Raw genomic sequence first — 11,398 nt, forward strand, 5'->3', positions numbered from 1 at the left:
TATTATCCGAAGCATGCAAGACACTGCTCCGGATTTTTTTTATCTAATGACTGGCCTCTGTGCTGGTGGCACGTAAAAAGCACCAACTGATCGTGGCCGTTGTCAGCCTCCCCTGGCACATAAAAAGCACCCACAACACTCACGGAGTGGTTGGCATTAGGAAGGGCATCCAGCTGTAGAAACACTGCCAGATCAGATGGGAGCCTGGTGCAGCCTCCTGGCTTCCCGGTCGAACCGTCCAACCCATGCTAGCATGGAAAACAGATGTCAAACGATGATGATGATAAGGCCACACAAACACACAAGTGCCAATGAGCTCGCGTCTATTTACGTTCATCGTTACAATAACATAGCGTCGTACATGTGAAACTATGTGAAGCTATTTATCATGATATGATATGCATGAGTTATTCTGCCCAAGTTCAAAAAATAGCTTGCATGTGGTAGAACTCAAAACACGGTATTATGCATGTAAATTATCTGCATGTCATTGGTCTACTGCTAGTCTCATGACTTGAACGTAACCGAAAATAGCTAAGATAATGTACAGGATGGTGAGCACGCACACGTCTAGAGATAAAGTACATGATAGTGAACATAAACATACGTCAGCCGCTAAAAAGTCCGTGATAGATGTAGGGCAGCTCTACATCGTATATTTACGTTAACTGCGGGTAGGCAAGCAAAAGTGTGATCGCATATTAGCGTGAACCGTTGTCAAGGGGTTAAGTCCAATATGCCAGTCTCAGCAACTTTCATCAACTTTTTAATTAGTTTCTAACTAGCGCTATGACCTGGCAACGCTGGGTCATAGTGCTAGTGCATGCATATACAGCTGTGTGCGTGCGCACATACACGCGAGTACTGTCCAAATCTCCGACCAATCACATACAACTAGCTGGCATTCAATTGGCGTATCAAGTTGCAGGCATTTTGATTGGGTTTTGGATAGAAAATTCACAAAAAAGTCACTTCTATTGATTTTTTAATGGCTTTGTGGGGTGACTGGGGAAATGTAAAGATGTGCACAACCACCCTTGGACGGTTTTGAATGACCATAGAAAGTGCGAGCCCTCTAACTGAAAAATTGTGGATTTGTATAAAGGACACACACAGAGACATTTTGCCGTTTATATATAGAGATTAACAGACATTGAACAATTAATCTTGTACAAAAAAAGAGTGAATACAAATCACTACTGACCTTGTATTTATCATAATACCAATCAGCTAATGTGTTCAGGGTACATGGGGCAGATTTTGGATTCAAATCTTCCTCGTCATCTGAAAAGGACTGAAAAATTCAAAGTTAATCTAAGTAAGAAGTTAATCTAAAATAAAGACAACAGAGAAGAAGAGGGAAGAAAAAAATCAGATATATAAAGAATTTGGAAATGACAGCATGAAATGAAATCCTAAAAGAAATAAATGGTGATAGAGATGAAAAGAGGAGAGCCTGTCAATACTTGAAAAGGTTGTGGATACCACTTTTTCCCCTTCATATAAAAAAGGGTGCGCAGTTAAGAAGTTTCAGAATCAGTCCCACTGTAGGATACTTATTTCTTTACTACCCGCAAGGGGCTAAACACAGAGGGGACAAACAAGAACAGACGAAGGGATTAAGTCAATTACATTGACCCCAGTGCGTAACTGGTACTTATTTAATCGACCCCAAAAGGATGAAAGGCAAAGTCGACCTCAGCGGAATTTGAACTCAGAACATAACGGCAGACAAAATACCGCAAAGCATTTCACCTGGCACGCTAACGTTTCTGCCAGCTCGCTGCCTTCCATGAGGAAATATTACCTTGCTCGAAATCAGGTGAGGGTTGGTGACAGGAAGAGCATCCAACCATAGAAAATCTGCTTCAAATAAATCCCATCTGATATGTGCAAGTATGGAAAAGGGGATGTAAAAATGGTGACGAAGATGATGATGATAACAACAAAATGTTGTAGTTGGTATCTTTTATCTTTTACTTGCTTCAGTCATTAGACTGTGGCCATGCAGGGGCACCACCTCAAAGAATTTTTGGTTGAATGACTTGACCTCAGTACTTTTACCCCAGTGTGTAACTGGTACTTATTTAATCGACCCCAAAAGGATGAAAGGCAAAGTTGACCTTGGCGGAATTTGAACTCAGAATGTAACGGCAGACGAAATACCGCTAAGCATTTCGCCTGGCATCCTAACGTTTGTGCCAGCTCACCACCTGTAGGATACCTTCAGCAAGTGTCTTCTACTATAGCATCAGGCCAACCAATGCCTTAAGATTGAATTTGGTAGATGGAAACTGTGAGAAATCTATTGTATATATGTGTGTGCATGTACATGTGTTGTTTGTTCCTTCTCGAGCCATGTCTGGCTCACAAGGGTCGGTTTCCCGGTTTCTTGGCGTATAGGTTCCCCACCTGGACGGTACGCCGGTCCGTCACAGGTGAGCTGCAAGATGCAGGAGGAAAGAGTGAGAGAAAGTTGTGGTGAAAGAGTCAGCAGAAGTCCGCCATGACCTTCTGCCGGATCCGTGTGGAGCTTAGGTGTTTTCGCTCATAAACACACACATCGCCCGGTCTGAGATTCGAACTCACAATCCCTCAACCGCGAGTCCGCTGCTCTAACCACTAGGCCATGTGCCTCCACATGTACATGTGTATGTATGCATGTATGTGTGCAGAGTGTGTGTGTGTGTCCATTCTAGTCTTGGCATCACATGGTACTTGTGAATGAGTGCCACTGCCATTCAATTTCAATGTTCTGTGTAACCATATCTGATATGGAGAAATACTTACCTTCCTTGGAAACAGGTGAGGTGTGGTGACAGGAAGGGTATGAGCCTTAAACTCCATCCGACCCATGCAAGCATGGAAAAGTGAATGTTAAAACCATGACAATAATCATCATCATCATCCAGTTTTAAATAGGCAAAGTGTCCCTGCATGTAGTTAGAGGTGACTAAGTGTTGGTGACAGGGGGAGCACCCAGGTATAAAAAATATCTACCTCAATAAAATCTGTCCAACCCATGCAAGCATGGAAAAGAGGAGGTTATGATGATAATGTCGTATATATGTATATATGTGTGTGTGTGTGTGTATATATATACACACATATATATATATATATATATATAGTGTGCTGTGTGTGCATGTGTGTGTGTGGATATGTGTGTGTATGCGTGTATGTGAGTATGTGTGTGTATGTGTATATATATTTTTCTGTGCGTATATGTATGTGAGGTCGTGTGTGTATATATACATGTGTGTATACGTGTATGCATGTGAGTGTGTGTATGTATACATATATGTGTATGTGTAGATATGTATATGTATGTGTACGTGTAAGTGTATATATATGTATATATATGTGTGTGTATGTATGTGTGTATGTATATGTATATATGTTTGTATGTGTGTGTATGTATGTATACATGTGTGCATAGGTATAAGTGAGAATCTCCTTATTTACCTAAAACTCTATTCCCCCTTTTTTTTATATATAGTTTTTTTATATATAGGTTTTTTTATTTTTTTATTTATTCTTCTATCTAATTTAACACTGACTCCTTGACCACTCCCCCAAGTATGATATTTTGCGCTATGCCTACCCCCAAAAAAGTTCCCCACCAACACCCCGTTAAACCTGCCTAAATGTATAAATGCCAATACAATTCTTGTTAACTAGCTTCCTGAAGATTTCTCTTGAATGAAACAGTTCTAGTCCTGTAGAAGCTCCTTCTATATAATAAATATAGATATATATATATATATATATATATATATATATATTGGCACGTAAGCGAACCATCTAAACGTGGCCGTTGCCAGCGCCACCCCAACAGGCCTCCGTGCCGGTGGAAAGTAAAAAGCACCATCTGATCGTAGCCGTTGCCAGCCTCGCCTGGCACCCGTGCCGGTGGCATGTAAAAAGCACCATCCGATCGTGGCCGTTTGCCAGCCCCGTCTGGCACGTAAAAAGCACCCACTACACTCATGGAGTGGTTGGTGTTAGGAAGGGCATCCAGCCGTAGAAACATTGCCAGATCAGACTGGGCCTGGTGCAGCCTTCTGGCTTCCCAGACCCCAGTTGAACTGTCCAACCCTTGCTAGCATGGAAAGCGGACGCTAAATGATGATGATGATGATATATATATATATATATATATATATATGTACGTGTGTGTATACGTTTGTCCCCCCAACATCAAAAATACATACAAAAAAAATAGACCCCGAGACTCACACTCCAAAATGTGTAATTACCATTTGAGAAGATTGATGTATAATCTGTCCAAGAACTTGCTGGATAATATTCCTGATAGTGGTACAGGTCTTTGAGGTTAATGATGCAACCAGGGGACTGATCTTCTGTTGAAGATTGGTGCGTAGATTGGAGAACATAACTGTATGGTCAGGAGTATTGACACCTAGAAGAGAGCATATTAGATGTTGAGAAAGAGAGAGAGAGAGAGGTAGGGAGAATGATATACATGTTTGTGGTAACATAGGTTATATATCAAAAAGAAAAGTTTCATACAGGGGTAGGAGTGGCTGTGTGGTAAGTAGCTTGCTTACAAACCACATGGTTCTAGGTTCAGTCCCACTGCATGGCACCTTGGGCAAGTGTCTTCTAGTATAGCCTCAGGCCAACCAAAGCTTTGTGAGTGGATTTGGTAGACGGAAACTGAAAGAAGCCCATCGTATATATGTATGTATGTATATGTATATATGTATGTATGTGTATATATATATATATATATATATATATATATATATATATATATTATATTAAATTAGAGATAAAACCACTATTAGGCAAATCAAACAATGAAAAACTTAAGCCAATACATAAAATTAATTAATTTATATTATTTTAAATATATATCAAAAGTATTAAAAGTTTAATAAAAGATAATATATATATATATGTATGTATGTATGTATGTGTGTGTGTGTGTATGTATATATTTGTGTGTCCGTATTTGTTCCCCCAACATCGCTTGACAACCAATGCTGGTGTGTTTACGTGCCCGTAACTTAGCGGTTCGGCAAAAGTGACCGATAGAATAAGTACTAGGCTTACAAAGAATAAGTCCTGGGGTCGATTTGCTCGACTAAAAGGCGGTGCTCCAGCATGGCCGCAGTCAAATGACTGAAACAAGTAAAAGAGTAAAAGAGTTACGCTCACCTGTAAACAAGACCGCAGTTGGTATCTCTTGAGTCCTTGTTTGCCTTGAGGCTGCACCTGTGTTGTTGCTTAGGCTGAAGTTGGTATTGCATGATTTTATGTACTTCAATAAACTGTTGAACAAGTCCTCAGTCATGTGAAACTGCAAATCCTAATGGAAAATAAACAGGCATTTAATTGATTGAGCTCATCTTCTTGTACCTAGAGAATTCACTCTGACAGTGCACCACTACAATTTTTATCATCTTCTCAGCTCGAGTATATGTTTGTAAATCCTCGAGTATATGTTTGTTTATTACCCACAAGGGGCTAAACATAGAGGGGACAAACAAGGACAGACAAACGGATTAAGTCGATTACATCAAGCCCAGTGCGTAATTGGTACTTAATTTATCGACCCCGAAAGGATGAAAGGCAAAGTCGACCTCGGCGGAATTTGAACTCAGAATGTTAAAGACATACGAAATAGCTATTTCTTTATTGCCCACAAAGGGCTAAACATAGAGGGGACAGATAAGGACACACAAATGGATTAACGCGATTACATCGACCCCAGTGCGTAACTGGTAGTTAATTTATTGACCCCGAAAGGATGAAAGGCAAAGTCGACCTCGGCAGAATTTGAACTGAGAACGTAACGGCAGACAAAATACCTATTTCTTTACTACCCACAAGGGGCTAAACACACAGAGGACAAACAAACGGATTAAGTCGATTACATTGAACCCAGTGTGTAACAGGTACTTATTTAATCAGCCCCGAAAGGATGAAAGGCAAAGTTGACCTTGGCAGAATTTGAACTCAGAATGTAATAGCAGACAATATACTGCTAAGCATTTCGCCCAGCGTGCTAATGATTCTGCCAGCTCGCCACCCTCAAAAATGTACCCTGGTGTCATGCAAATGGCACCCATACCGGTGACACATAAAAGCACCCGTTACACTCTTGGAGTGGTTGGCATTAGGAAGGGTATCCAGCCGTAGAAAACCATGCCAAATCAGACTGGAGCTTTCCAGCATGCCAACCCAGTCAAACCATCCAATCCATGCCAGCATGGACAAAAGGCATTACATGATGATGATGAAGATGAAAGTAGACATGGTCATGTGGCTAAGAAGCTTGCTTTGTACTCAGGTGGTTCCGGGTTCAGTCCCACTGCAAAGCACTATAGCTCCAGGCCAACCAATGCCTTAGGAGTGGAATTTGGTAGATGGGGACTGGGAGGAAACCCAGTATATTTAAGTGTATGAGTGTCTTAAGGCTTGCTCCACCACCACTTGTCAACCGGTGTTGGTGTGTTTACATCCCTGTAATTTAGTGGCCGATAGAATAAGTACCAGACTTGAAATAAGTAACAGGGTCAATTTGTTCGACTACACACTTCAAGGCAGTGCTCCAGCATGGCCACAGTTCAATGACTGAAATAAATAAATAAACAAATAAATAAATAAAAATATATCTACCTGGAATTTCTGGTTGATCTGATTCCAAGAATTTGTATGTGATTCATAGATTAAATTAACAATGGCGTTTCGGTTACATTTCAAAATTTCATCTAAAACAAAAGAGAAAAAGTTCAAAAGCAGGATTATGACAATATCAAAATATTGGTTTCAAATTCTGGCACAAGACCAAGAATTTCGGGGGAGGGGCTAAATTAATTAAAGTGAACCCAGTGCTCAACTGGTACTTATTTTATTGAGTCCGAGAGGTTGAAAGGCAAAGTCAACCCCCCAGAGAAATTTGAACCCAGAACATAAATACTAATGAAATACCTATTTCTTTACTACCCACAAGGGGCTAAACACAGAGGGGACAAACAAGGATAGACAAACTGCTTAAGACAATTACATCAACACCAGTGTGTAACTGGTACTTAATTTATCAACCCCGAAAGGATGAAAGGCAAAGTCGACCTCGGTGGAATTTGAACTCAGAACGTAATGGCAAACGAAATACGGCTACGCATTTCGCCCGGTGTGCTAACGTTTCTGCCACTAAGCATTTTGCCTGGTATGCAAACTTTTCTGCCAGCTCACGGCCTTAAAATATGGGTTTCATATTTTAGCACAAGACCAGCAGTTTCAGGGAGGGAATAAATCAATTATATCAACCCTAGTACAGTTCTATATTTGAGAGATGAGGAATTACGTACGAAAAAATTGTGATCAGCACGATGGCCGAGTAGTTAAGGAGTTGGACTTACGTTCCAATGGACATCTGTCCACATGGGTTCGAACCCCACTCATGATAATAAATTTAGGCACATTATTTATATGATTTACATTTGCTGGATATATGTCCTCATCTTGTTTGTTGTTAACACGTTTCAGCTGTGTCATCAGGTGTCTTGGGGAAATTTCGAACCTGGATTCTCATTCCTAAGCTATTTTTTGATAATGATGATGTTGTTGTTACCGAAGGTGACACACAGTAGGACTAAACCCATATTCACATAGTTGGGAAACCAATTTCTCACCCACACAGACATATACCTACACCTATATACAGCCCCAATATCATCTTTTTATCTTTTCTTTAACTGGTTTCAGTCATCCGACTGTGGCCATGCTGAGGCACCGCCTTGAAAATTTTTTAGATGAATGAAGTTTTTTTAAAGCATAATACTTATTTCATCAATATCTTTTGCTGATCCACTAAGTTACAGGGATGTAAACACAGTAACACCAGTTGGGGACAAACACAGATGCAAAGAGACACACACAGATACAAACACACACATATACATACATATCATCATCATTTAACGTCTGCTTTCCATGCTAGCATGGGTTGGACGATTTTGACTGAGGGCTGCACCAGGCTCCAGTCTTGATCTGGCAGAGTTTCTACAGCTGGATGCCCTTCCTAACGCCAACCACTCCAAGAGTGTAGTGGGTGCTTTTTACGTGCCACCGGCAGGGGGCCAGTCAGGCAATACTGACAATGACCTCGCTCGAATCTTTTTACACATGTCACCGGCACAGGTGCCAGTAAGGTGACGGTAACGATCACGCTCAAATGGTGCCCTTTTACATGCCACCGGCACGGAGCCAGTTAGCTGCTCTGGCAACGATCACACTCGGCACCTTACTAGCACAGGCACAAGTGCCAGTAAGGCAATGCTGGTAACAATCACACTCAAATGGTGCCCTTTTACATGCCACTGGCAAGGAAGCCGGTTAGCCTCTGTCAACGATCACCCTCGTATGGTGCTCTTTGCACCCCGCTATATATACATATATATATAATTGATTTAGGCAGCAGCAAAGGAAAACTATAACCGTCATTAAACATGACTGAGGGTGTTAGAAACACCTACATTGCTAGAAATAAGAACCAAATCCACCCACTCACAAGGCTTTGGTCAGCCTGAAGCTATAGTACAAGGGTAGATTACAAATTTTAAAAATACAAGACGGATTTACATACTTGCATTTAGTCTTTTTTTGTTCCCTTTAAAGGCAAAGCATCCCTAAAAATAAATAAAAAATTTAATATTGAAACAATTAATAATAGACCAAGACATAATTCTGGTATAAGTAACATGGATCTTTTCGGTTTGAACAGCAGTTTTTTTCTAGCGGTGTCATATGAAATTGTCACCCAGAATTATGACCCTAGAATCGATCTATTGCATTTCAATCTGTTTTAGGGTTGGGGTGAGGGGAAGGGTATCTTTTTTTCTTCACAAATGTAAATAAACCCAATCTGTTTCTTAAACGAGGGACATATTCATACGGCACAGAGTGATTTTTACCTCAATAGACGTCACTGATTGGTTGAAATTGCAGAAAAAAAACAACAAATATCTTACAAACTATAGAATTTTCTCAATAAAGCCAAGAGAAAAATATGTTTTATAAACACATCCTACCAGTATACGAAGTTTAAAATTTTTTAGTTACGTGGAAATTATTTTTAAAAAATGCCGTTCAAACCGAAAAGATCCTGGTAGAAGTAACAGACAAAGCGATGACAGATACAAGAAGAATTATAGGTGTCTTCTAGAAATTTTTATTACTATGAATTTCTAGAAGAAAAACTACATCAGAAGTACAGTTTTTGAAAATTATCTGGTGAAAATTTGATAAATCTGAAGTGGTTGGAAGAAATTGAACCAGATCCGTCTGGTACTTATCTTATCTGTCTCTTTTGCCGTACCGCTACATTATTGGATCATAAACAAACCAACACACACATATACGACGGACTTCGACACAGTTTCCGTCAACCAAATTTACATAAAGTACTAATCCAAGGATAAAAACCGGGGGGGGGGGAGGTAAAGAATACGCACACCTGGTGTTTAGGGTTTTTGTTACGCCGAAAATGGGTTACGCCGAAAACAGGTGGTGTGCATATTCTTTACCTCCGGCCTAACCGGACCAAATTTTTCTGTCAGCGGCGAGCTGAGAGAATGGTTATCGCACTGAACGAAATGTTTAGCGATATTTCTTCTGGCTCTTTACGTTCGCAGTTCAAATTCCGCTGCGGTCGACTTTGCTTTTCATACTTTTGGAGATCGATAAAATAAGTACCAGTGGAGCACTGGAGTCAATGTAATCGAGGCATTCTTTCGATATAACTCGACAAAATCAAAACATTTCACTTCGGGTATTTCCGTGGGTTGTGGAGTATAGATATAACGAAATTACGCCAGCAATGTCACAAGCAAATTTCGAAGCAGAAAACAGAACCAAACTGTCATTTGCTTCCATGGAAATACCCGAAGTGAAATGTTTTGATTTTGTCGAGTTATATCGAAAGAATGCCATAATCGACTTACGCCCTGGTCAAAAATTGCTGGCTTCGTGCCAAAATTTGAAACCAATATGAATGTAGCTATACACAAATGACAAATACATAAGATAAAGAAATTCTACGGAAATTCTATTATGTGTAACCACAACGACGTAATTACCTAATTTTATGAAAAATTCAAAGATTACGTTTCAGATGATGTACATTACGATTATATCGCAATATGATGTGGAAAAAAACCCCACAAAATTTACCGAAATATATATTTTTCAGAAAGTTATGGGGAAACAAATCGATATACGTATTATCCTAAAAACCTGTCCACAGTCACTCAAACAAAAAAAGTTCACAACAAATTCCGATATAACCGAAATCTACATCATCTAAAAATGTATCTCTAGAAAATTTTGTTAAAAATTACGTATTTTTTCAGAAAGTTATAAGAAAACAAAATCAGTATATTGTTCATATCAGCATTCATAACTTTAACTACACGAAATATTGTTATGGCTTTCTTTAATATATATAATCATTATTATTATTTCATTGGTTATCTTGTCCTTATTTCATAATTTGGCGAGAGAATAAGGATGATAATATAATAAATTACCTTAGAAATAGAGCTTGTGGCCATACTAGACTTTTAAAAGACAGCCACAGTGTTGTTTCAGAATTCGCGGGAAAATATAACACGTGTAAACACATACACATATGGGTGTGTGTTTGTCCGTTATATATATATGGTGTGTGTGTGTGTTATGTTTGATTTACAAACAGGATACATAAGAACTAAAAACATGAGTATATATTTTTCATTTATTTTTAATTGGCAGAGGTTATAGAGTTTTATTTTTTTTTTAATCTGCAGAAATTTTGACGATTTTTAGTTTTAAGTACATATATCTGCGGGACTAATCTTTTCTGCTATAGACACAAGGTAATTGATTACATAGACCTCAAATGCTCAACAGGTACTTATTTAATCGATCTCGAAAGGATGAAAGGCAAAGTCGACCTCGGTGGGATTTGAACTCAGAACGTAAAGAGCCTGAAGAAATATCGCTAATCATTTTATCGACCTCGTTAACGATTCTGCCAGCTCACCACTTTATCTGCGGGACTAAAATGAAACCAAAACAATCGGGGAAATTTCAAAAATAGACTTGGATTTTCCGAATAGGCGAAACGAATAAATAGATATTTCAAAGTCACTTATAAAATATCACAAAATGGAACTGTATTAATTTTCATTTTTCTCTTTGGTTAAATATTTTCAAATTTACATTTATAACTTCTTAAAAATATTTCCATTGTTTCTGTTGTTTCAGAGTTGGTTTATCTTTTGATAAACCGTTTCATTAAAATCATTTACATCAATTAATTTGTTACGTGATGCAATATGATAATTATTTTATTTGTAGGCCTTTCCAATTCATGCCGATCACCCCT

The 11,398-nt window shown here is 39.0% G+C and overlaps 1 protein-coding gene across 2 annotated transcripts in view; it reads right to left on the reverse strand.

Moving 5' to 3' along the window:
- LOC115230312 (origin recognition complex subunit 3) overlaps positions 1–10,870 on the reverse strand; it is a 37,567-nt gene extending 26,697 nt beyond the window's left edge. Inside the window, exons 1-6 of one of the 2 annotated variants that reach the window (XM_029800517.2) lie at positions 10,560–10,870; positions 8,618–8,660; positions 6,649–6,740; positions 5,185–5,335; positions 4,260–4,423; positions 1,205–1,294 (exon numbers count right to left, since the gene is read on the reverse strand). In XM_029800517.2, the coding sequence (XP_029656377.1) occupies positions 1,205–1,294; positions 4,260–4,423; positions 5,185–5,335; positions 6,649–6,740; positions 8,618–8,660; positions 10,560–10,583 (564 nt within the window). In that variant the 5' untranslated portion in view covers positions 10,584–10,870. The remainder of the gene's footprint in view (positions 1–1,204; positions 1,295–4,259; positions 4,424–5,184; positions 5,336–6,648; positions 6,741–8,617; positions 8,661–10,559) is intronic. The other variant, XM_029800518.2, reaches the window with a different exon arrangement.
- Between the last annotated feature and the right edge of the window lie 528 nt (positions 10,871–11,398).

The sequence above is a fragment of the Octopus sinensis genome, unplaced genomic scaffold (genome assembly GCF_006345805.1).
Source record: "Octopus sinensis unplaced genomic scaffold, ASM634580v1 Contig15279, whole genome shotgun sequence".
Classification (NCBI taxonomy): Eukaryota; Metazoa; Mollusca; class Cephalopoda; order Octopoda; family Octopodidae; genus Octopus; species Octopus sinensis.